Genomic DNA, 27,375 nt, shown 5'->3' with positions numbered 1-27,375 from the left:
GCATTGTGTAATTATGCTGTTTTTGTTTGGCTACAACAAATTAAAGAAATGTATTCTTTAATTTACAGTGATATTTTATTTGTATAAATTGGAAACTTTGAAACATTTTTATTTAATGTTATATGTAAGTACAATATAGAAATTTGGAAATAAAAATTTGTCGGTTACTGTGTCAAAAATTTTACTATTACTTGTCTTTGTTTAGGATCCCAATATGCTATCCAAAGAATCTGTCTCGCTAGATCTTCCTAAGTATGTTTAGAAAGAATTCTGTGTATAGATCTTTTGAGCAGGGCCGAGGGAGACAGCTTTTCATGTGAGGTTCCTCCACTTTCTGTGTGGATGCTAGGAGATTGGAGTAAGTAGTGTTACTCATAGAAACTCTTTCCGTCATATCTACTAATAAAACTTGGAAAAAAATAAATAAAACTTAGAAGAACTATTTTTTCCTATAAAGGAACTGTTGGGTAGGAGAAATTTGCTTGTATTTGCCTATTCAGGTGAAGAAGCACTTGCTGGAGTTTTGTTTCTCTGTCTTTATTTAACTCTCAGTACTGTAGATACCGAGTCTTTAGGTAGATGAAAGAAAGGGATATTTGTCATAGATGTGTGTTCATGACAGACAGATCTTTCTGATTTTTAGGCCAGTATACAGGGCCTTAAAAGACCCCACCAGATTTCTCATCTGGAGTAGATGAGGAGCTGTGCAGAACAATTATTTGTGCATGGTGTTATGGTGCTCATAAAATCCTATAAATACATTATGTATGTATTATTCTGGTTCATGGGAAGACTGTACTTTCACATGCTGACACATAAGTTCATGTGTCCTGGGTGTGGCTCCAGCTGTGACAGTGAAGCCTTTAAAGGGTTCATCGGCTGATGCAGAGCAGTGGTTTGTAAATGTTTTACTCCGAATAAATAGTAGAGTAAATGGGCAGTGGATTTAAAATAGTACACACATTTGTGAGTTGCATGTATGTTTAAGGTTGGACAGCAAAGACTTGGAGGATTTCACAATCTGGGAATCACCCAATTTTAGAGAAAAGTAAAAAGAATTCAATTCTTGAATTTTTAGATCAGATTTACTGTCTGTTATAAAGAAAAATGGTGTGTTTGTGTCTCTGTCTCTGTGTGTGTGTGTGTCTGTCTGTCTGTCTGTCTGTGTGTGACAAGAGAGTCACTTGTGTGCATTGTCTGTAAAGTCCAGAAGATAGCAGATAACCTGGAACAGAAGTTATAGGTGATTATGATTGTGAGCTGCCCAGAGTGTGTGTAGGAATGGAACTCAGGCCCCTAGAGGAGCAGGAAGTGCTCTTAATCACTGAATTAATTTCTCTACATCTCAAACTTTAAGGGATAATTTAAGAGAGTTAGTGAAATATTGTTTTATATTGGTGCTTTTGAGTCACTAATTCTAAGGTTTGTAGTTTTGAAACAGTTATATCGATTTTGGATTTTGCATGCATCATTTTAGCTGTTTATGGAATATGTCTTGTCTAACTTATTTATTAAAATTAATTAGAGCATATATTCTACTTCAGCAGTTAATAGAACTTGAACCATCTCCAGTTTAATTGATTAATTAATGGGTACTGGGAGAAATAAGGTAACAAATGCCTTCAAATTAAACATTCATTTTCTTTCATTTAGGCTGTGCAAGAACAATGTATTGCTTCCATTTTTGAGAGCTGAGTAGCTGCTGTCAAGTAGAACCAGTTGTCTTTACTCTGTCCTCTTTTGTGCTATTTCAATCTTAAAATGTGGAATTATTTTAGTTTTGGAATAGGTAAAAGGCATTCAAGATTTTAAAATTATTTCATTTACTCTAAATGTGTGCTAATTTGGTGGATATAAAGTGCTTACACTCATAATGAAATCCTCACTTCACATTTCCTGATCACGTGGCCTTCCCTTAGTCATTTGTTTTGATGGGCAAAATGAGAGCTGTTCTGCTTACCTCATAGTGATGATGAGTACATCCAGTAAACACCATGAGCACAATCCTGCTAGATGCTGGTGTAAGGTCCACCACCAGTCCTTAAGGGCATTTGCTTTCAAGAGCAAAAGTAGACAAAATATGAACATTGTGATGGAGGCAATAGACCATGAAGATCCATAGGATCCAGCGTCAGTGTGGGCTAGTGAGAGGCTTGGTGGTAGAATGGCCCTACTGAAAAGAGCATTTAAGTTAGGTTTAGAAGATGGAGAGAGGGCCTGAAGAATGAGAAGGAGATATTCCACCTAGAGCAAACAACCTCTCCAGTCCTACCTCATTCTGTTTGTGTCTAGTGGACTTTTCAGTTTCAAGAATAAAGGATATTGTTGGAAATTCTTTACTCACCTCAAAATCTTATTTTATTTATTTGTATGTTCATTGTGGTAGTGGAGATTGAACCCCAGCTTCATGCTTGGTAGACAGGAATATTATCATTGAGCTATATCCCCAGTCCAGACCTCCAAATCTTGACTTTCTGTCATTTGAAGGTTGGGGACAGCAGAATGTCTCTTTGAGCTTTTTAATAACCACAAAAAGAATTAGTAGGGAATAACTCCCAATTTTAACTGTATATACTTTATAGATGGTAAATACTAAATCAGGAGATTCTGAAATCTCATTCAATGCAGTTGACTTGGATTTGCTGGTTTAAGCTTCCCTGGCATCACAGTTATGAACAGATGTGTTTTCCATGGTGCTTCCTGGATAAATAGACAACCTAGCTCCATGAAGCTCTGTCGGTGCTAACTCTAGCTACCCTGTCTGTCCTCTTCTGACATCTTACTGTTGGACACCCAACAGAAGTGCTTTGTAAAATGAAAATGTGATTGAGATAAAAGATAATATTTATCCTGGAGTTTAGCTGCCAATAATTATGGTGATTACTAAAAATAAAAGTTTTTAAAGTTTTGAATAAAAGTTTTTGAAGTATAAAATGCAGTCTTCCACAAGGTTTATATAGATATTTCTTGATATAATAAAAGAAAACTGGATTTTGTAATTTAACTTTCATTTACATTCATTTAAGTATGGAAAGAAATAAAGATTCCAGTTCTGAATGCTTTGTTGGTTTGCACTGACTGTTCTAGAGTCAGAGAACCATGATCTGTCCTGTGGAATAACCGAATTGTGTGTCAGTGCAGATGTGTTAGCTCAAATCTTTTTATTTCGTTTTGTTTTGTTCAAAACAAGGTTTCTCTGTATAACAGCTCTCTCTGTTCCGGAACTTGCTCTATAGACCAGCTGACCTCAAACTCACAGAGATCCTCCTGCCTTTGCCTCCTGAGAGGTGGGATTAAAGCTGCATACTGCCACTGCCCGACTGGATTATTTTATAAGAAATCTGCAGGTACTGTTCTTGCAGAGACTTCAGTTACATCATCAAGGACACTCTAGAATGACCAGTCCTTTAAATTCAGTTTTGTCATAACGCCACAGACCTGGCACATACCACACAGAAAAATGTCCAAGATGGAATAAAAATTATATCCATGTAGGGTAGTAACAACTTCTCTAGAACCTTCAGTCGAACATTTTATGTAGTTGTATCAAGCACTGGCATGTTGCAAAATATTTGTTTACATGCTGTAAAAATATGTCTCTGCCTAAAGCATGTTCTGATTCATTTACTAAAGAGCTAAATGGCCAATAGCTAGGCGGGAGAGAATAGATGGGATTTCCAGACAGAGGAAAAAAAAACTGGGAGGAGCAATCTAGGCACATGGATATCTCCTGCAGACTCAGAGCAAGTCATATGTGTTGTACTAGGAAGAGGTAACCGAGGCAAGTGACAGAACATAGATTTTTTTTAAAAAAAAAAAATGGGTTAATTAAGTTATAAGAGCTAGTTGGGGAAAAACCTAAGTTAAGGCCAAAATGAATAATGAATTATTACTGATTATTTTTTTTTCATAATGAACCATGAGTCTCCAGCTGTTGGTGCAAAGAGTCCCACAAGCAAGCTTGCCACACTGGGGCACTTGTGCATATCCATACTATCCACTCAACATGGAGGGCAAGGGTACTAGGGTTGACTTGACTTTGAGAGACCTGACTTCTCGGATGGATAGAACCTAGATTGGTTTCTCTCATCTACTTGATTTCCAAGTAGGGAGCTAGCAGCATGCATCATAATTGGATGTGTTAAACATGGGGTTTGTTGTTGTGTGTTCAAAAGGTTGTGAATTGTATTAAAATGCTTAGTGATGGGTAAGACATTTAGAATAAAACTGTTCTAGCTGGGTGGTGGTGGCGCATGCCTTTAATCCCAGCACTTGGGAGACAGAGGCGGCTGATCTCTGTGAGTTCAGGGACAGTCAGAGCTGTTACACAGAGACCCTGTCTTGAAAAACCAAAAAAAAACAAAAAAACAAAAACTGTTCTTTGAATAAGTCGCTGAAAGTTCTGTGAGTTTTAGTCCCGCCTTTACTACAATGGTAGGAGTAGCAGTACCTATAGGATGTGCTGTGATAACTGCCTGCCTCTTTATGAAGAAGAGCTGTTGAACCTCACTGAGCTGCTATGCATGGGAGATCAGATTGGTTATGGTGGTGCAGATGATAAGAGACCACAGGGCTAGGGAGGTACCTAAGGAAGAAAGAAAGGATTTCTTTGGGCTCACGGTTTCAAGTCCCAGTCAGCTGGCTCCATTAGTTCTGAACCTGTGGTGGTAGGATAACCTGGTGGAAGGGTTTGGGTAGGACAATCAGGAAGAAAAGGAACCTCTGAAACCTTGTAAATCTGTATCATTTTGCAGGGCTCTAAGACCAGCATCTTCTGAGTAATACCTAGGTCTACTGTTAGCTCAGTCAGTAGCCAAGCCACTTGCACCACAACTACAGTGGGCTTTTGAGTGCTACTTCCCTAGGTGGCTCTGCCATTTTGTTCTCTTTCTTTACCCTTGTGCTTGGGGTGCAGAGAACCCACCCAATCCTTCAGTGCCTCACAGTCTTTGCTGCTGTCCTGTTGCAGTCCTGTCTCTTTTGTAGGCTCATCTCTTCAGCTGTCTTACCTTCGTTGTTTGCTCCGGCTTTTCAGTGAACACTCTTGTGTTCTGCTTTTGGTCTCAGTTCTTCATATAAACCTGACTAAAATCAGCTCATCATCCAGACTCTCCTGACGGCAGCCCTGTGATACTCTTAACCTTTATCAGATAATCTGACATCACCCTTTTGCTCACCTTCCCCTCCCACAGGGTCTGAAGTCATACACAGAATGGTAGCAGATTGTTTGCCACAGTGTGACCTGTATGGCTCCAGTCCTGTTCGTTAGATTTTGGAGTGCAGAGTAAAAAGACAGAAGGCAGAAAGAGACCAGAGTCTGACCTCAACAAATGAGTCTGTTTATTTCACACAGTGAAGTCAGACACTCTACCTCAGTAATGGGGGTCTGCAAGGGGGGAAGCTAGTGGGAACCTTTAATAGCAGTGACTATCAGCCTGTGGGTTGTGACCCCTTTGAGGTCATAGGGGTGTCCTAAGACCATCGGAAAACACACACACACACACACACACACACACACACACATATTTACATTATAATTTATAACAGTAGCAAAAATACAGTTATAGCAGTTAAAATAGTTTTATGGTGGGGTCACCACAACATGAGGGACTGTATTAAAGGGTCGTAGCTAAGAGGCACTGCCTTATAGGGACAGGTGAGGGTCTTAGAAATGAGGAAGTTGGTATAGCTGTGGGGATCTGCAGTCTCTTCCTGGAATTGCTCTGGCGAGGCAGATTATTTTGAAAGAAAGATGGCCCCAGCAAACATTCCTTTCTGGGTTGTGGCAGACAGTTGAGCAGGGTTAGCTGTAATCTCATAGGAATCCTGTTTTTACAGCCCGGACACTCTATCACAGTTCCTGATAGAATCCTTGTCCCCATCTGAAATCTATGGAATGTTGGTCTTCAAGCTCATAGTAGAATCACCTAATAAGTTCTGCTAGTTACATAGCTTGAAGCTTTTCCAAGCCTGTTTCTCCAATCTTACAAATGTGTCCCACAAATGAGTTAGAGAAGCTTCTAAGCCACATTGCTATGCAGCCACAGTGGCCATGTGCGTGTGTGTGTGTGTGTGTGTGTGTGTGTGTGTCTGTTGGTTTCACATCACTGATCAGATAAAGATCTGGTCACGACTTAGGGAACAAGGGTGTGTCTGGACTCAGGGTTCCTGGGCCTGTGCTGGGACAGAACATTATGGTAAAAACAAACAAACAAACAAAAAACCTCATCTCATGGCAACCAGGAAGCATAGAGACTGAGAGAGACCAAGTCTTTACAGTCATCTACCATAGTGCTTCCTGTACCAGGTCCAACTTCCTGGTTTCCATCACCTTCCTAAGGTGCCATTAGATTGTCACTCCATAGATAGTTGAAGACCTCATGATCCAGTCTCTTCCCCAAACTCTGAACTGGTAGTCAGTTCTAATTGAAAACAGAACATGGGCATGTAGTGTGTGGTTGGGGATGTTCCTTGAACTGTGATGTGATAATGACCTCAATACCCGGTTTTGTTGCCTCATAAGCTGTTACGTTTGTCCTGTATCACACTTTGCAGCTACTGACAGCTGTATTTTCAGCATCGTGTAACTTGTCATCTATTCATTGATTGACACTGAACTGTTTCTGTTGTGTTTACTTTGTGTATGCTCGTATTACTTGTTCTCAATAGCTGGATGATTTTTCCCTCTTCCAGGGCAGTAACTTTTTAATCAATAACTTGTTTCCTGAGCATTTGCATGTTACAGTGTGGCAAGTAGGTAGGTGTCCCTAATTTTCCTGGGGTTGTTCTTGCTGCTCTTTGTAGGCGAACATAATGTAGTGGGGTGGCTGGGGTTAAGGTCATATGCTTGCAGGCTAAAGCATTATATATCTCCTGTGGAGTCACTACTGTGTTCTCATTTCTCCATTACTGTCTGTCACTTTTGTTCTGCTCCACAATTGCTCTATTTACTTCTTTAAATGAAAAATATTAAAACACAAATATATTCACATTTTTAGGCTTCATTTCTTAAATATTCAGATTGCAGTGAGCAAGCACCTATAACAAGTTTAGCCCATTCATAGTCCTTGACCTAGTTAGCACTGGCTAGCGGTTCCTAGCCCTGATTATTTCTTTGAATTATAGGATGTTATGGGATGGTAGCCTATCCAGCTCACAATGGTTTGAATCTGAGTTGGCTCCCAAAGATTCGTACATTTGTTGCCATCCTAAAATCTGTTGATGGCTTAATCAACAAATGATCCCTTGATGGATTTGAAATCTGATGAGACTTTTGAGAAGTCAGGCATATTGTGGGAAGTGGATCACTGGGCATGCTCTGGAAAAGTGGACCTTGTTCTTGGCCCCATTCTGCCTCTACTCTCTGGCAACCAGGAGGTAAGCAGGTCTATTCCACTCTTCCCTTCCCATCATGCTTTGCATTACCACAGACCCAGAAAAGTGGAGCCAGATGAACACGGACTCAGACCATGAGCCAAATAGTCTTCTTTAAAGTGTTTCTGTTGCGTATCTGTGAGAGGAATGAAAGAACTGACTACTGTGTGGTTCCAGTTGCCTGTTTTAGAGGAGTTTAGCAACCAAAAGTATTTGGAAACATTTTCCTTGTTGGAAACGCAATGGGTTCTAAGTACACGTGAATAATAGTTGCATAGTGATAATAAAAATAACAACTCTGTGGCATTGATGGTATGCAAGATGACACAGCACACAAGTCCAAAACTTGCATAAGACAAGCATAAGACCTGTGTATTAGTTATTTTTCCATTGCTGTGCAGAAATCATGACCAAGGCAGCTTATTGAGTGTTACCATCCATGACCATCATAGCAAGGAGCACGACGGAGTACATGATGCTGGAGCAGGAGCTCAGAGCTTGCTTACATCCTTATGTCTACAAGTAGGAGGCAGAGAAAGCCAGCTGGGAATGGTGTGGGCTTTTGAAACCTCAAAGCCCTCCCCTAGAGAAACACCTCCTCCAGTAAGGCTATGCCTACTAATCCTTCTCAAGCAGTTACACTAATGGGGAACCGAGCATTCAAATATAGGAACCTATGGGGGGCATTCTCATTCAAACCACCACAGCCTGTGTTTGGAAATAGAAGTGTGTGAAGTAGGGCAGTTCATAGCATATGACCCACCTGAAAGCTCGGTTTGTGCTCAACTCCAGCCAGTAGTGAGAGTGCAGCTCTTCTGTTCCCTGGTGAGGCAGCAGAGACAAATGGAAATCCAGAATTAATTTTCTCAGCTTCTTTCTGTAGTGCTAGCCTTCGAACCCAGGGCCTCACTCTTGCTAAGCAAGGGTGTACACCAAGTAGTATCCCAGCCTTTTAATGCATGGGTAAACTTCTCTCTCCCAATACTTCCTTTCTCCCCTGCCCGTTTTCTTTCCTTCTCCTGGTTTGTTTGTTTTATTTCTTTCTTTACAACATTGTCAGTCAAATAAAATCATCTTTAGGTTTCACTCAGATAGACTGGTGAATTCATTATCTACTCTAGCAAGTTTTTTTTTTTTTTTTCTATTTAAAGGGACTTTTTGTTTTGTTTTTCAAGACAGGATTTCTCTGTAGCTTTGGTGCCTGTCCTGGAACTAGCTCTTGTAGACCAGGCTGACCACACAGATCCATGGCCTTTGCCTCTCAAGTGCTGGAATTAAAGGCATGCGCCACCACTGCCCAGCTTTAAAAGGACTTTTCTTTCTTTCTTTCTTTCTTTCTTTCTTTCTTTCTTTCTTTCTTTCTTTCTTTCTTTCTTTCTTTCTTGTTTTGTTTTTTGAGACAGGGTTTCTCTGTAGCTTTTGGAGCCTGGTAGACCAGGCTGGCCTCGAACTCACAGAGATCCACCTGTCCCTACCTCCCAAGTGCTGGGATTAAAGGCGTGTGCCACCACCATCCGGACTAAAAGGACCTTTAAAGACAATTATTTGTAGTGATTTCATAATACTTTTTATTTTGAAATTATACTCTCAATAAGTAAATATTTCATTTTAATATTGAAAATGGTTATTAAAGTAATTTTTAAATTATTTCTTTTGTATTTTGAGATTGTACTTATGTCATTTTCTCCTTCCCTTTCCTCCCTCCAAATCTGCCCATGTCCCTTCCTTGTTAATTTTCAAATTTACAGTCCCTCCTTTCATTAATTGTTGTTACATATATTCCTAAATACATAAATACAATCTGCTCAGTCTATATAATGTTACTAGTTGTGTATGTTTTCAGGGCTGACCATTTTGTATTGGATAAGCAGTTAGTTACCTTCCCTGGGGAAGACATTCCCACTCTCAGTATTCCTTAGTGCAGGCCTTTGTGTAGGGTTGAGGCCTTATCGGTGTTCCAACATTTACTTTGACATGTCTGTTATTACAGTTCTTACTCAGCTCAGGTTTAGGCAGTCATGTTGGTGAAACTTTATGTTGTAACTTTTGACACAATCTCACAACAAACTCCCTGGTCCTCTGCCTCTTACACTCTCTCTCTGTCCCATCTCCCTCAGTGTTCCCTGAACTTTAGTTGTCAAACTTACGTTAGAGACTTATCCATTGGGACCAGGCTTCACAGTTCTGCTTGTAGACTGGTTGTGGTTTTACGTAATGGGCTCTGTCTATGGCAAAGAAAAGTTTTCTTGATGAGGGTGAGGGCTTTCACTCTCTGCGTATAAAGACAAATATTTAGTACAGTTAAGGTTTGTGGTGTTTTAGTGGTTGTAGGTTCTCCTCCAAGTTCCATGGCTGCACCACACTGAGTACCACACAAGTCCCCTCTTGTTGATAGGGTCTTAAATCTAATTAGAAAGAAGGTTGCTGCTGAGGCGTGTGTGCCGCTACTGTACCTATGGGGTTATTGGATTGTCCATAGCCGGAAGGACTGTCGGATTGTCCATAGCCGGGAGGACTGTCGGATTGTCCATAGCCGGGAGGACTGTCGGATTGTCCATAGCCGGGAGGACTGTCGGATTGTCCATAGCCGGGAGGACTGTCGGATTGTCCATAGCCAGGAGGACTGTTGCTTGCTTCCCTCTATTGCGTGGCACCGTCTGGTGTCCGGAAAGCTAGTCCTTGAGGAGGCAGGGTCAGTTCCAGCTCAAGAAGCTTTTAGGCTTGTTTCTGAAGTACATGGTGTCTTCAGCAATAGGGGGCTTACTTTTCACCTCTGGGAGCATCAACAAGAGAAGCAGCAATAGCATCAGGTCTAAATTGCAAGTAAAAGACCATTTCTGTGCATTCTTTTCTTTTGCTCCATTCTTGGACTTGATTGATCAGGGCTTGTAGCTTTTCCTGAAGCTCATTCTGGGGTCACAAATTGCTTCCTTTGGGGTGGGAGAGTTGTTGTGATGCAGTTTACTTAGTCACAGTTTAGTCATCTAGAGTGTCCAGTGTCACAGATGGGGCAGATAGTATCATATTTAGAGCATTTTCACCATGTCAGAAACAAACCAATCCTAGGCTACTACAGATTTATTTATTTATTTATCCCCCCCCCCCGTCTTTTTTTGAGACAGAGATTCTCTGTGTATCTTAGACTTTCGGATGCTTTTTGGTGAGGGTTGAGAGATATACTAATATCTAGGCATGATATCATTACAAATCAGTTTGTTACTATATCCATTTAGCAGAATAATTGTGATAGATTCTCCCCTAGAGTATTTTACTCCTTTTTACTGCTGAGTAATAGTCCAATGAATGGATATACCACATTCTGTTTGTCCATGAAGTGCAATTTTGAGTTCCCATGTTTTGTCTGTTGCACATAAACCGTTGTCAACATTTGTAGACATAGGTTTCATGTGGACTTCTCTTTCAGTTTTTCTAGGGATATATCTAGGAGTAGCACTGAGATGAATTATAATTTTGGTTTGCTTTATAGTTTGAGGAATAGCCAATTTCAAAACAACTGTATCCATTTTCATTTCTATCAGCATTGTGTAATGCTTTCTGCTTTTCCTTATGTCTTTCCAAATACTTGACATTTATGATCTGACTGATGGTAGACATCTGTTGTGCAGTGTGATTTCATTCCTGATGGATGGGGTTGAGTAGCTTCTCATGTGCTTACTACACATGCATGTCATCTTAAAGAAGTGCCTATATAGGTCCTTTGCCAATATTTTTAAAGATTTTTTAGTTGAACTTACTTATTTTTGGTTTTTAGAGACAGGGTTTCTCTGTGTAGTCTTGGCTGTCCTGGAACTCTATCTTTAGACCAGACTGGCCTCGAACTCACAGAGATCCGCCGCTTCTGCTTCCTTAAGTGGGGATTAATGTTGTACACCACCACCATCCTACCAAAAGCTTATTTTATATATGACTTTTTGTCAGCATGTATGTAAGTAAACCACATGTATGTGTGATACTTGTGATATTTGTGGAGGTAGAAGAGGGTGTCAGATCCCCTGGATTTGTAGTTTCAGGCAGTTGTGAGCTGCCACAGGTGCTCAGGATTGAACCTGGGTTCACTGTAAGAGCCGTTTCTCCAGCCCCTTTAGCCCTTATTACCACTGTTATTTGTACTGACCTGCCACATGTACACTTGGTTTTGGAATATTAGATATTAGATGGCCATAAATATGTTGAAAATAGTATTTATAATTCTTAAAACTATAAAATTAGGATAATAAATTTAAAAATTAAAAATCAGCGTTTTTAGATACAAGGTCTGAAGCTCTTGATTTACCTGAAAACTTGGATTGTATGAGCAGTATGTTTAAATGTGTTAAATTTGCACTTGAGAGTTTTGTAGAAAAAATGTGAGTTTCTACAACGTTTCTCAAACTTGTGGTGAGGGGCACCTGTTCTGAAGGAGCCACGCGGATGGATAATCCTTGCATCTCCATTGTGTTTGCACTTGAACCATGCTTAGCAGATTTGTTTCTACAGGTCCTTCCCAGGACCTTTTACACAAACGTGTTGTCTATCCCTAGAACTTCTGTTCTTCAGTGTATCTGACCACTAGCACAAGTGAACTTGGTGGACGATACTAGCAGTGCTGGGCTGCATATGTAAATGTCCATTGTGTGTTACACATTATGTTAAAGGTGGTTTGTTATTTGATTATCCCACTAAGGGTTGTCAATCCTTTATACTACTTAAGCCCTCCTTAACAGTAAGCTTTTCTTGCTCATTAGAACCTACATATTGTGAGGCTGCTTTGCTCTTTGGAGATAAGATTTGTAAGAGTAGTGGAAAGTATTTTCAATTAATTTTGCCTTTAAGCTGCAGTAGCATTACTTTGAAATTGTTATTTTAAGTGATATATTGGAAAGCAACACTTAGAGAATTACACTATTAGGTAGATTCTGCATTACTCCAAAAAAATTAGTGAATGTAACCAAAGAGGAAACTAGTAAGTTTGAAAATTATTAAATATTGTGTTATACTCAGTCTTAACTTTTTTAAGTGAAAAAATTAAGGATAATTTAAATTTTTAAATAATAAAAAATTATAAAAAGCTCATACTTTGTTTGTAGGAGGAGAGCCCACTTGTTCATCCCAGCTGCCCGGCTAGCTTAGCCCCCAAAAAACCACACAGAAACTGTATTAATTAAATCACTGCTTGGCCCATTAGCTCAAGCTTCTTATTGGCTTACCAGGAAAGATTCCCAGTGCCTATCTCATGCAGATCCACGGTGTCTCACCGCCTTCCTCTCCCAGCATTCCATTTAGTTTCCCCCACCTACCTACGTTCTGCTCTATTGACAGGCCAAGGCAGTTTCTTTTCATTAACTAAGAAAGGAAACACACAGGCAGAAGGACCTCCCATACCACTTATTAAAAGGCATAAAATTAATCTTTTTTTAATCTCCCCCTCCCAAATCACCAGGGCTTCCCTTCAGTTAACTAACTGTACAGGAATTTCATGCTCATTTGCTGTTTGTTTCTTGAGCATCCTTTGTTGTTGTGTTTTTACAACTTAAAGTAAATGTGTATTTTATACTTTGCTCTTTCACTGACAGTACCCCAGGGTCTAAGTGTGTGAGACTCATAACTATCCACTCCTGGTAGTGTTTTGTTGTGTTTCTGTCTAGAAATATAGCACAGAATGACCCAGGGTAGGTGCTGACTAGGACGCTTCAGTTCTAGAGTAGAATTCATGTTAAAGTCTTAACCTATGCTAGCCTAACTCCACAGGAAACACGGAGTGCAGAGGGTGTTGTTGTATTACCATGCTTTAAAGACCTGTGAATTTGGTCAGGCATGGTGGCTCATGCCTTTGATCCAGCACTTAGGTGACAAAGGCAGGTAGATCTCTTGAGTTTAAGGCCAGCCTGGTTATACATAGCTGTTTTAGGACAGTCAGAGATATAATCTAGTTAAACTATAAAAATCAAATTATGCAGGCGGATCTCTGTGAGTTCGAGACCAGCCTGGTCTACAAGAGCTAGTTCCAGGACAGGCTCCAAAGCCACAGAGAAACCCTGTCTCGAAAAACCAAAAAAAAAAAAAAAAATCAAATTATGTTTAGAAATATACTTTAAAGTCTCCATTGCCATGTTCTCCATAGGGGTTCCCTCCCCTCACAGGCTGGATTAGAATTAAGTGAGTCAGATGGAGGCTTGTTTTTAATGTGGTGGAGCCAGAAAACTTTTCTTTGCTGTATGCTTTGGTTCTTTTCTATTGCTGTGAAGAGACACCATGAACAAGGTAACTTATAAAAGAAAGCATTGAATTGGAGACTAGTTTACAGTTTCAGAGGGTTAGTCCAGTGTCATCATGTTGGGGAACATGGCAGTAGGCAGGCATGGTCTTGGAGCAGTAGCTGAGAGCTTACATCTTACTACAAATTAGAGGCAGTAGGGTGGGGGGTAGATAGAGAAAACCTCACAGCCCACCCCGGTGACACACCTCCTCCAACAGGCCACACCTCCTGATCCTTTCCAAAACAGTTCCACCAACTAAGACCAAGCACTCAAATACATGAGCCTCTTTGAGACATTCTCATTCAAACCACCACACTGTACATATGTACTGTCTATAGAGGGATGCTGCTATGTCATTGATATGTTATTTGTTAGGGTTTCTACTTCTGTGATTTAAAAAAAAAAAGCCATTGACCAAAAGCAACTTGAGTAAAGGGTTAATTTTATCTCACATGGCCTGGTTGGTCATAGTCCATCATGAGGGAAAGTCAGGGCAGGAACTAATGCAGAGGCCTTGGAGGAATACTGCCCACTGGCTTACTCCCATGAGCTTGTCTACCTGCTTTACTATAGCACCCAGGACCACAGCCCCGGAGTGGCCCTCCCATATTGGTCACTAACTAAGAGTGTCCTGCAGGGTTGCCCACCACATTTTCTCAGTTGACATTCTCTTCTCTCAGATGACTCTAGCTTGTGCCAAGTTGACATAAAAGCTAGCCAGCATAATCTTTTTCTATTAAACTTGATTTAACCTGATTTTAGGGAGATTGAATTATTTATGGCTAATTGGGTTTTTGTTTTGCATCCTTCCTTATTACCAGAGCCCCCTGCTCTGTACCTTTTCTTGCTTGAACATTATTTGTGCTGGTTTGTGTCCACTAATTGTCTGTGAGAGAACTACCTTTAAATTACCTATTCTAGTTTCTTGTATAAGGAAAGGCCAACATAGAATTAAGTTCCCTGTGGGTAGTAAGCAGGGCTTTTGTTGAAATAATAAATCTCATCTTTCCTTGAGATTTGCTGTTTTTTTTCCCTAATAAACTAAATGTATACACATTGTATTCTTTAAGGCACATGTACAAAGTTTTAGAAAACATACCAATAAAACAGCAGTACAGAAGAAGTGCTAGTTCCTAACTCTACATCATGGGTGCAAAAGTAGGTTTCCTTCTTCCTGTCAGAGTGCTGTGCTCTGTTCATTATGCTCAGCTTCACCCAGAGGACTTGGGGCGCAAGGCTCTCACCTCTGTGACTAGATTAGCTGCCCCTGTCTTGCCTATCCATGTTTGTATTTTTAACTGTGCTTTCTGTTTACATTGTTTCTTTGTTATCAGTTAGAGAAACAAGCTAATTCTCTAAAACAGTTTTGGTTTGTTTATAGATTGGTCAAAGAAAAAGTGATGTATGAGAAAGAAGCAAAGCAGCAAGAAGAAAAGATTGAAAAAATGAAGGCTGAAGATGGTGAGAACTACGCCATTAAGAAGCAGGTAAGCCGACACTCGTGAACTGCGCACTGATGTGGTCTTTGCCACGGCCCTCAGAGAGGGGCTGTGTTCTGTGGTATGTGAGACTGAGGCAGGAGGATCATTGTAAGTCTCTATGGACTAGAAACTCTTTCTGACAGACAGGAAAAATAAAGCTCAACAAAGACAGAAAGCAGAGACTGAAGTGAAATGACTGCAGCAGGGCACACAGCACTCAGGGGTTTGAACGCAAGCACTCCATTGTTGTGTCAGCCGTGAACCCCGCGGCTTCTCCCGTTCTGAGGACTAAATATAAATTAGATAATACAGTAAGTATAATTACATCTTTAAATTCATAAATAGCTCCCCAATTAATATGAAGACCACCAAAATTAAATAATATTTCTCATAATAGTTAGGAATTTGACGCAGACCAGATGTCCATGCAGTGAATGGACATTGGAAGTGTGCTGTATGTATACAGTGGAACAGTGAGTGCTCATCTCAGATAAGAAGAAGTCGTGACATTTGCAGGAAATGGATGGAGCTGGTAGGGTTCAGGTGGTTTATGTAAGTTTAGAGGAGTGCAGTCCATTGCTTTCAAGTTGTATTGTAGTTGTCCCTGGTACCTCTCATTCTTCGTTGCCTATGGGAGCTGTTTGGTTTTGGTTTTAGTGACTTGTGCCTACTCACTTGGTCTTGCCAGAAGTGCATCAACTTTTTTTTTCTTTGTATTTTTCTTATCTGTAATTTTATCAATGTGTACTTTTATCTTTTATAACCACTTCATTTCCTTTGATGGTTTTAAGTTTATTCACTGCCTTTTTTCTTGTTTGTTTTTCATTGTTATGATTTTTTTTTTTGGCTTTGTTTTCGTTTTATGACAGGCTCTCTCTGTGTAGCTGTGCATGTCCTGGAACTCCCTAATTAGACCAGACTGGCCTCTGCCTTTAAGTGTTGGTATTAAGTGCTGCCTCCTTCCCTATATTTTTAAGATAGTAACATAGATTTGAAAGCATTTAACTTTGCTGCTGTGAGCATTCGGGTCTGTGGCTGTGCTTCTCAGCACTATTTTAGGTCTGACTGCATCCCACAACATTATTCGGGCTTCTGCCTTCCAAGTGCTAAAGGTGTGTTCCAGCACTGCCCAGCTGACTGTTCATTTATAAGGGAGATTCTCTCTCAGTTATTGACTCCAATTATATGGCAGCGTGTTAGAGCATGCACTATATATGATTGCATGTTTGGTAGATTATGTTTTGTCTTCACTGTGGTTTGACTCCGGATGTGGTCTGTGCAGTGCTTCACAGGGCTTAAATGCACTTGCATTCTCTTATGTCCTTGCTAAGATATGGTGATTTTTGTTTGTTTGTTTGTTTTTGTTTTCTAAATTTATTTTACATCTCCTCCCAATATGATAGTTTTTTTGTCTTGTTTTGTTTTTAAAGCAGCGTAGCTTACTTACTGTGCCGTTATCTAGTTCTTTCCTATCCTTGCTCATTTTTGTCTAATATGTCTATAAATTGTTGAATGTAAGTATGGAAATACCCATTTATATATGTTCCTTTGTCTATCTGTTCAGTTCATACACAGGATCGTATGTTATCTTGTTGTGCTTACGCTATGATAACGTGACCCTCCTTTTGTCCCTAACACCATTTTTGACCTGCAGCAGTCCACTCTGTTCTGTTCATGGAGTCACTTCTGTTGTTGTTTTTAACGCTCTTCATCTTTTCCCATGATTTTGTTTTCTGTTTCTGTTTTGTTTTGTTTTTACATCTGAAGTGAATTTCTTATAGATGGCCTATGATTGGGTCATCTCCATGCTTTAGGTGGTATGTTTTCACCAGTAACATTCATGATAGCTGTTGGTGTATCCGAGTTTACACTGCCTCTTCCCTCCCCTCAGTATGCTCAGCAATAACCAGGCAAACACAAGTCAAATGGATTCCTAATTCACCATATGAACATGTTAAACCCTGCCACTGTGTAAAAGAGAAGACTTATTATTGTCGTAGTAATTTCTAGAGCTCCATCTGACAAACTAATATGAATATTATTGGCTCCAGAGATGGCTGACGTTATTCTATAGGCTGTTACAGTTTACAGGTCTAGCTCATCCCTGGTTACAAGATATGGCTCACCAAAGAAACCAGAAACCTTAGCCAAACAGCTCACCCTTGGCCACATCATTTCATAGAATTCTTCCTGTGACAAGAACGGAACTCCTGTCAGTTGGAATGTTTCCTTTTCAATGTTTATGTTTGATCATAAAAGAAATTAATTAACTTTTAGGTTCTGCAGTCTATAGTTATAAACCAAGCCTTGCCCCAACTTCCATTTTACCAAAATAAATACCCAAAAAAGTTATAACTTGTTTTAAAATCAATTTCACATCAGTGGGGCTGGCACTCTATGGAGTTTCCTTAAGGTTCCTTATGCATCCCAATGACTAAGCCAAGCCCCTGATTTTCTCTCAGCTATAAGGCAGTAAGCATTATAATAAACCATTTATTTAGGTCTTTTAAAGAAAGGTAACATTTCAAGGAAGATACTTTGAATAAACAGTACTCATTTAGTTAAATTGGGTATTTGGGAATGTCTTAGTATAATCATGGCTCAGATGCTGTTGTTAGTTCCTGGCACCAAAATTCCAGAAAGTGCCACTCACTAAGTTCCACTCCCAGTCAAAAACCTGTTTCCAAATGATAGCTGCTGGGAGAAGAAAGTCAGTTCTCTCCAGTGGACGGAGACGTCCAGGGCAGGCTCCATGCTCAGGCGTAGTTGGCCAACATAAATTGGGTCCCATGGTTTGTAGTGGCCTTTTTGTTTGTTTTTGAAAAAGTAGAAGAACTTGGCTGGGTAGTAATTTGGGAAGAACCAGGGAGGAGTTGGGCAACAGTTGAATATGATAGTATATTATATGAAATTCTCAGAGAATAAAAAAATTATCCCTGACAGTCACTATTGTTGCTATAAAGGAAAGCATTCAACTTGTGAATCTGATACAAGAGTGGCTTGTGGTGTCCAGGTTTCCAGGGTGTTCCTGTCGTGTCACATGGCAAGTCTTCACTTGAATCAGTGTCATGCTTCATATTTTCACGTTTATGCTCCTGTATTGGACCAGAGAACAGAGCCTTCTCTTTGCCTTTTTGTCTTCCCTGTCCTGGTATCATGTAGGTATGCAGTCAGCACTCAGTGTTCTTGGATCAGTTCCTTGTAGAAGATAGTACAGTTTATAACCTGTACACATATTGCTGTATATTTTAATTCATCTCTAGATTATTTATGATACCAGTGTGATGTAAATTGTTATGGTATATTATTTATAAGGAATAATGACAAAAATACTACAAATATTTAGTGCAGTTTGGGGGGGGTTTAATTTCAGCTTGCTGTAGATTAAATCTTGATGTGGAAGCTGTGACTATGGTGGCTGAATGTAGAAGAAACTTAGTGAATAATCAGGGTGGAATACAGGGGGATGAACTTTTTCCCTGTTGAAGTCAAGCATTCATCTTGTTAGAATAAAAGAAAATTTTGATCTGTACTACAAAGAGATAATAAAGAATAAAATTATGTTGAATAGTGCTGCTTAAAATTCATTTCAGAAACATTGAAGTTTAGGGGGAAATTGTAAATATACATTTAGACTTATCATGAGTTTGACCTAATTCTTCATATTCATCCTGTTTTGTTCCTATAAAGCTGTTCTGTAGGAATTCCACAGGAGAAATCTGAAATGTTCCTGTTGCCAATTTTTCACATAGATTCAAACCAGATAGACAAAAATAATTCAGTGCCATTGATTAAATATCTGTTTACCTGAAAGTAAAGTCATGATCCTATACTTGAAATTTTAACCTGTGTCTTATTATTCAAAGCATTCTAAGTTCAGCCATGTATTTCCACCCAAGAAAGTGATGTGGATAGAGAGTATCTGTGTGTTGTGATGTTTTTATTGCAGTATGAGCTACAACAGATTGTCAAAGCATGAAGATTCTGGGACCTCCTTCCGCTTCCATTCTAGTTAAATATTAGTGCCCTTATTGTGTGCATTTTGTTTTATTTTAACTAGGTAATCTTGACTAATTTTGTACCCATATCTCTGAAAGCTTTTGAGCAAACATTTTTTTGAGAAAAAATGTTATCACAATAGCCGTCTCTGGAAATAATTTAAGGAAACAAAAGCTTTGTACCAACTGAAGAAAAGTCTTAAATTCAACAGCTTGACTATTGACCAAGTTTCCTAGTTTTCTTTTGAGTTTGATGTGTTACAGTATAGCCTTGAGTGGTAAATTTTACATCCAAAAGCATCCCTCAGAATAGGTGTCCCTGTGGTTAATTCTTCAGTGTCTTCATGAGAATAGACAAGAACTTCAGATTCAGAGGGCGCCGCCATAGTAATTTGGCTCAAACTGCTTGGGGAGAATAATCTCTCTCCTAAACTGAAGCATAAGGATAAGTAATAACTTTTTATGCATGATAAGCATCAAAATATGAACCTGCTGGTCTTTGCTTTTCATTTTTCTTACCTCTGTCTTTCAGTGAGTCCCTCCTGCAGTGTGCACACGATGTGATCAATAACTCAATAACTTCTCTCATGCAGTAATTATCTCCCTGTGATACTATCTGAACACTGTTTTCCTTTATTACCCAAAGATGCAGGGGATATTTATATAACCAGCTGATCCCATTTTAGATAAAGGTGCTTTGTGACAGCAGGGGAATCGTTTACTTTAAATAGCCTTTTAAATAAGAACTGAATGAAAAGCTTTGCCAGTTAATTTTCACTTACCATGGAAAGGTGATTGCCGAAAGAGAGAAAAGCCCCCAAACTTTGTGCAAGTTCTGCTTACAACTTGTACTATGCGGATATTACAATCAGATAAGCCCAATATAAATTAGAACATTGAGTCACTTAACATAGTCCTATTTTTCATTTCCTCTAAATCATTAGTTATATGCCAAGGTGTAAAATAAATACACATTAGATCTGTCTTCTCGACTTCTCTCTCATTACAGGCAGAAATCCTTCAAGAGTCCCGGATGATGATCCCAGATTGCCAGCGCCGGTTAGAGGCTGCATATACCGATCTTCAGCAGATACTAGTAAGTAAAGATTTCTCTACCAAAACTTGACTATTTAACACTACAGTTATTTGAAGAGATGTTCTATTAATTTGCCCTGTGTCTTGGCTTCTTCCCCTATTGTATGATGAAATACTCCTGGAAAGGTTCATTTTAGCTCAGAATTCCAGGTTATAGTCCTGAGCAGGAAAGTCACAGTGACTGGAGAGAGCTGGTTGCACTGTATCCATTATAGGAACCGGTACAGTGAATGCTTGTGTGCCTCCCTCTCCTGCTTAGGGATGGTCCAGTCCACAATCACCCATCATTGATGCAGTCTAGATAGTCAGTCTCCCATTGTCATACTCAGGGACTGGCATCAGGACACCCCTCACTGGTATGCCTGGAGGCTGACCCCTGGCTATTAGATTGATGACAGTAACCATCATACCCTGTGAATCAACATGCTTTTAAATAGGTAAAGAATTTAGCTTAGGTTTGTGTTATGACTCCAGTAAACAATCACTTCTATCTTTTCTGTCTACTTATTTAATTAAACATTTGAGCCATAATAGCAGGTATACATGATACCAGTTTTGACCAGCAATATCTATTTGCTTTTTGTGCATAATTTTTTTTGACACATTAACAGTGAGCCAACTGTTTGAAATCTAATTTAATTCCATGTCTCAAATTGTCCTTGTTTAAAGGATCTGGAATTATTTCAGATTCAGACCTAAACTAAATTGAGAGTTTTAAAGTGAGGAAGGTAGCGGAGGCAGACCTCTCATGAAGTCCCGTAAGTCAGGGAGTGCTGTTGTGCTGTTATATTACTCTTCCTAGTACAGATTCTTGTGAAACAGTGCTTAGCTGAGTTTATAAAGGTATTGAAGTCTAAGTAAGTGTCGTCTTATTCTTTTTTAACAGACAAGTGCACAGCACTCTTGTCTGAATTTTATTTTCTATTGCTGTGATATAAACAACTTAAGGGACAAAGATCTCATTTGGCTCAAAATTCCCTGCAGTCCCTCACTGTAGGGAAGGCAGGATGCAGGATCATATTACTTAGATCTGCATTGACGAGCAATGAACTAACCTGACGGCTAAAGCCAGCCATTCCAACTCTGCTTCCTGTCTACCTGACATTTAGACACTCACCACCCTAAGCTGTGACCTTCTCTACCTTTTGTCCCCAAAGTCTTGTAAACCACCCTTAAAAGTCCTTATTATTTTTAAATTTTCTAATATTTTAAAAGTCTGAAGTCTTCTAATTGTGAGTTCCTATTAAAAAAAAAGTTGAGTACTTTGAACATGAAATAATACAGAGTAGACATTCGTATTTCAAAATGGAGGAACCAGGACACAACAAGAAATAAACAAATGAACTCCAGCAGAGAAACCCGCCAAGTCCTGCAGCTCTTTGTCCTGCATCTGGAGCTTGTGATGAAATTGGCTGAGAGCCAACAGCTGGGACAGCCTCACACTTTAGCCCTGCCACCTTCAGCACACAGCCCCACTCCGCCCGCACCTGCCGTGCTCCTTGAAGAAGGGCCCGCGGTCCTGGTTGCCTGTTTTCTGGGGTTCCCTGCAGCTTAAGTCTCGCCTTTATATACTCCTCTCGGGACTTCTTATCACAGGACTGCCCCCGTGCCACACAGGGCCTGGCCTCAGCTGTTCTCAGTGACCCCCTCATGTTTACATCTTTGTGACTTCAAATCAGATACCACACAGACAGTAGCCACATTCTCTTGACAGCCTCTCCCCTTTGGACGCAGCTGTGTCCGCCTCTGTGTGCTGAAGACACACTTTCCTGTGACGTTGCTTCCCAGGAAATGGGGGATGCTATAGGCTTTCTTCCAGTAAGTGAATTTCATCTTCTCAAGGTGGAACCTCTCGGTGGTGTGGTTTTACCTTCAGGACATTCCTTTGATCTCCCAGTGCAGCACAAGGGGCTTCTCTGTGAAATACCCTAACTTCACTCGGATTCTCAGAATAAGAGCAGAAAGAAGGCAGATTCTTGACCACAATGTGACAGGAATGGCTCTTAGCCCAGTTCTTGGGAGTCCTTCTTCCCTCCGTAACTATAAGACTAGCCCTCTACATTATGTTCAGTTTTCTCAGCATTCCTGTCTGCCACACCCTCAGTAGAATGCCCATTAACCTCTGCTTCCAGCATTGTGTGGATTTTCTAAACCTTTGTACCAAGCACTTTCACGTTCTTCCCACAAGACAGTTCCATTTCCCCAAAGCTGCATGGTCCTGCGTATCACAGCAGCTGCCCTACCTCTTGGTACCAGTTTCTACCTTAGTTTTGTTTCTTGTTGTTGTGGTAAAATGCTGAATAAAAGCAACCAACTTAAGAAACAAAGAAGTTATGTGGCTTACAATTCCAGGTTACATCCAATCAAGGTAGCAGGAACTTGAAGCAGCTAAGTCACATTACATCCATAGTTAAGAGCAGAGAGGAGTAAACCAATGTTTCCCAGTGATTGGATTATAGACAATCCAGACAGTTTACCACCATACAGCATGGTAACAAACACCTTCCATCCCAACACTCAGGAATCAGAGGCATGTGGGACTCTATGAGTTTAAGGACAGCCAGGGCTACATAGAGAGCCCCTGTCTCAAAACAAACCATCACAACTCTCCTAGTTTCATTTTTGTGGCTGTGATTAGAAAAAAATAATAATAACCCTAACAGAAAGTGTTAATATCACTGGGCAAGAATAAGACCACTACCTCAATTTTTGAGCCAAATTTGAATCAAGCTTTATTAAATATTGGCCAGGAAGATGGATACTGGCCAAGTCTACCCAGGATCCCTGATAATAGCTCTGAATTACGTTAGTTAGACACTGATAGAGGTAAAACCCACCAGGCTGTGTACTTCCTACCTGCATACTGCCGGCCTGTATGTGATCAAGCACTTCCAGGTTGGACAACCAGCCTTGTTTATGGAAGTGAAAACAAGGGGCTTGTTATCCCAGTATTCTGGGAAGCTATCTGTCCTTGGGGAAGTGGGACTACAGGTTAGAGGTATTTTTGTTTTATAGCTCTCTTAAACACAGAATTTAAAAACTTAAAACATAACTTAGCCCTCACAAAGCAACTTCAGGAAGAAAAGGTTTAATTTTGCTCACAATTCCAGATTATAGTTCATTATTATGGGGAAGTCAAGTTGCAGGAACTTGAAACATCTAATAATGTCACATACACAGTTAACAGCAGAGAAAAACACAGCATGCTTTGTGCTTCATGCAGTTCCTCTACTCCTCTGTGATCCAGGACCGCCAGCCTAGAGCATGGTGTCACCCACAGTGTGCCGGGTCTCACCATCCCCGGGGACATGCCCAGCCAACCTACTGGAGATGGCGCCTCATGATGCTCTTAGGGGTTTCTGAATTTGAATTGTGGCCAGTTGACAGTGAGAGTTGACTGTCACAATGATCAAGTCATTGTTGCTTTGCTGTTTGATAGTACATTTCCTTTACTAATCTTATTTTTAATGTTTCTGTTTTCTCTGCTGATATTAATTATTAGATACATAGCTGTATTTTCTAGATAGTCTAGGAAAAAGAATAAAATGTTTATCACCACATTCTGACTAAATCTATAGGGCAAAAAAAAGAGGGAAAGGTTTTTATTTTATATATTAATTTTGCCTGGAATTGTCTCTATAATAAACTTTATTAAGGATCATGAGCCCCATGACCCAGCAGTTTTTTTAAAAGATTTACTGTTTTTAATTATGACTGTGTATATGGGTACATACACATGACTGCAGATAGGCGCCACTGAGGCCAGAGGCATCTGACCCACTAGGAGCTGTGAGCTGAGCCACCTGTTATGAATTGATTGACCTCTAGGCTTTGGAAGAGCAACAGATGCTCTGACCCACTTTGCCTTCTCTCCAGCCCCTAGAATGAACTTTTAAAAGACAGGACAATTCTTCTCAATTAAATGAGGTGCTAGTTTTTATTCTATTTTAGTATAAGATAGATAAAGTAAGAAATAACCACTGTTAAAATGCTATATAAAAATGCCATTTGTATTTCTTAGCAGTTTCAATGCTGTTTTTTCCCATGAATCTAATACAGATTGTTTGAAAATGATATGTTTAGATAGTTGTGCTTGAGGCTGAATTAAACTATGACCTCTGCTCTCAATAACATATTTACTGAAATAAACTGTTTAAGGTCATTTTCAGGGTTAAGAAGTTGTTGCCAGATATCTGAATTCAGCTTTTTGCCTTATTGTTCATGTTAAATGCAAACATATTACCTTGTCTTTCATAACTAGCTACATCTTTTAATGACCTTGCACAAATTGTTGTCCTTCACTTTATTTAAAAATTAAGAACTAGAGTGGTGGACCCACGTTTAGTTCTCAACACCGTATGACAGCTTACAGCCAAATATAGCTCCCAGTTCCAGGGGATCTAATCTCCTATCCCTCTGGCTTCCATGGGGGAGCAGGATGCGTGTGGCGCACAGACAGATATTCAGGCAAAACACCCATACATAAAAAATAAAAGTAGTATTTTTTAATTAGTCTCCTATGTGAAAATTTAGGCATTATTTTATTAATCTCTTGGTATAATAATATTTTAGTGAAAGTTTCCTATATTTTTGTGTGTAGACAAACTTAATCTTTAAATATCAGAAAATTAAGGTTAATATTTTGCTTGATGTCAATATGATATACTCATATTATACTCACTAGTAAGTATAAAATCCACTCTTCTAATTTGATTGTACTAAACCTTTATGAGATCATTAGCAGCCTTTGGCATTGAGAATAATTGAAGTATTATTGTATGGTGGATGATGTCATATTAACACATTAGCGACTCCTTGTTTTTTTACTTTTAATTCATTGTGATTCATATTTTTGTAGCATGATGTTGGCCAAATAAGAATGATTTTAAATTTGTGAGATTTTTATTTAATTGCTTAATGCTAATAATTTTAGGCACCTGTGTTAGTAATTACAACATGAAAATACATAGTCTGAGAGTATCTGATGAAAACAAGATAACCTCTTACTTCTTCTTTCCTAGTAACAAAGGGACAGAGCTGTGATATATTTAGAGAGCCTAGACTCCTTTTCTTTAATTCTTGGGTTACTTACTGATGTGTAATATAAAGTATTGAAATCCCTAAAGGACAAATCTAATTTGCTATTTTTCATTTCAGGAAAGTGAAAAAGATTTGGAAGAAGCTGAGGAGTATAAAGAAGCACGTGTAGTTCTGGATTCAGTGAAGTTAGAAGCCTGAAATTTTTCTGTACAGGGTGTTTTTTTGCATTAAATCCTGGGGTCCATTCTACAATTTGTTATTTTTGCCACTGCTGTGTTTAGTAATATGAAAATTTGGTTCTTTTTATGCAGTTGCATATATTTTTCTTTGCATAACTTAATGTGTCAAATAAATGAGTTCACCTAATAAAATTGTTTATTTCATACTTTACAAAATTTTCGGTTGACCACTTAGTTAAATGGTTGTTCATTAAATCAGATAGGTGTTTTGAACAGATACCAGTTTCTGTCTGCAGTTGAAATATTTTGTAACTGTAGATTGGTTTAAAGATCAAGCACATCAGCTGAGAGGCGCTAGGGAGGAGCCCATCTGTGCGGCTGTGGGAAGTCCACATCAGCGCTAGGCAAAGACTCCTACACTGCCGCTCACCCCCATTGAGTCTCTGTAAGTGATCCCAATAAATTCATGCGTTCCCCAGATCGAATTTTGGTCGACTCATGCTTTGGTATGTTGTTGGACCCTTATAACAAGTGGTAGACTTGATTTATGTCTTCCCCAGGAAGGGATTTTAGCACATGAGAGCACAGCCAAGCCTGGGCTAGTGTTTTGCTTCCTGTCTTTTTTTGGTGTAGTGTTAGTGATGGACCTGGGGCCTCAGACATGGTAGGCAGGTGCTCTGCTGCTAGTTACATCTCCCACTGGAGCGTCTACTTTTTATTCTGAGATAGGTTCCTGTTTCTCAGGTTGCCTTGAGCTCACAATGGAGTCCACAAAGGCCTTGAACGTAATATCCGCCTGTCTCGGTCTCTTTTTATTCTGAGATAGGTTCCTGTTTCTCAGGTTGCCTTGAGCTCACAATGGAGTCCACAAAGGCCTTGAACGTAATATCCGCCTGTCTCGGTCTCTTTTTATTCTGAGATAGGTTCCTGTTTCTCAGGTTGCCTTGAGCTCACAGTGGAGTCCGCAAAGGCCTTGAACGTAATATCCGCCTGTCTCGGTCTCTTTTTATTCTGAGATAGGTTCCTGTTTCTCAGGTTGCCTTGAGCTCACAGTGGAGTCCGCAAAGGCCTTGAACGTAATATCCGCCTGGCTCGGTCTCTGATTTGCTGGGCTTACAGACCTTTATGACCAGATGTAGACAAGCTGTCTTCATTGACTGGAAACAAGTATCATTTTGTAATGAAGTATTTTTCCTGCAGGATTATATACCTACTACTAAATCATTTAAGTTTTTTTTTTCCCTAAAATACACAACTCACTTAGTCTCTTATATGCCTGGAACATGTGTGTAAATGTCACAGCCCCCGCTGAGCATGGCATTGATACAGTGAACCAAAACAGTATCAATAGCATATGAAGTTTATACCTACTATGAAGGAAAGACACAGTGCTAGAAGTGCTTACCCTGGTGGTGTGTTGGTCTGTTTTTCAGGACTGTGAATGCTCACTAGAAACTAGCTTATTTACCGAAACGCCCAGAACTGGAGAAGAGAAACTATAGTCTTTCCCTAGTGTTTCTGAAGGCTTCTTCCCTGTCACAAGGTGCAGCAGAATGCACCCTCCTCCTGTCTTAGCCTCTCATTTGTTGAGTCATGTTTTTCCCCAGTGATCCTGGCAGGAGCTTTCTGGTTAAGCTTTCAATTATTTGCATTTCTGAATGGGTGTTCATTTCTCAACAATTGGGTTGTTTTCCATTAGCCTGTATTGCACCATGTAAATAGTTCCTTAGGAAGAAATAAAATGGGGGAGGGGAGGTTGCACTGAAAAAATAAGCATGTGTTTGTTTAATAAGTAGTGAAAACTAGTTACTGTAATGTTCATCTAATATTTCCCAACTTTCTGAGCAGTAACATTCAAAGCTTAACATTTTACACCTACCTGTACCTGCTCACCGAATTTCTTCCGAACTGAGAAGTCAAACCTGTTTAAATCACTTTGCAAACTTCATCA

At 39.7% G+C, this 27,375-nt stretch overlaps 1 protein-coding gene across 3 annotated transcripts in view; it reads left to right on the top strand.

Moving 5' to 3' along the window:
* Positions 1–25,907, top strand: part of Tbca (tubulin folding cofactor A) — a 58,798-nt gene extending 32,891 nt beyond the window's left edge. The window contains exons 2-5 of one of the 3 annotated variants that reach the window (XM_075976292.1): positions 15,013–15,118; positions 20,120–20,206; positions 21,920–22,023; positions 25,363–25,898. In XM_075976292.1, coding sequence (XP_075832407.1) covers positions 15,013–15,118; positions 20,120–20,206; positions 21,920–22,012 — 286 coding nt within the window. In that variant the 3' untranslated portion in view covers positions 22,013–22,023; positions 25,363–25,898. Of the gene's footprint in view, positions 1–15,012; positions 15,119–20,119; positions 20,207–21,919; positions 22,024–25,362 lie in introns of all 3 variants that reach the window. The other 2 variants (XM_075976294.1, XM_075976293.1) reach the window with 2 other exon arrangements.
* Positions 25,908–27,375: the final 1,468 nt, after the last annotated feature.

Source organism: Microtus pennsylvanicus, chromosome 6 (assembly GCF_037038515.1).
Source record: "Microtus pennsylvanicus isolate mMicPen1 chromosome 6, mMicPen1.hap1, whole genome shotgun sequence".
Classification (NCBI taxonomy): Eukaryota; Metazoa; Chordata; class Mammalia; order Rodentia; family Cricetidae; genus Microtus; species Microtus pennsylvanicus.
Note: the sequence above shows the minus strand (reverse complement) of the source record. Positions and strands in the feature narration are given on the sequence as shown.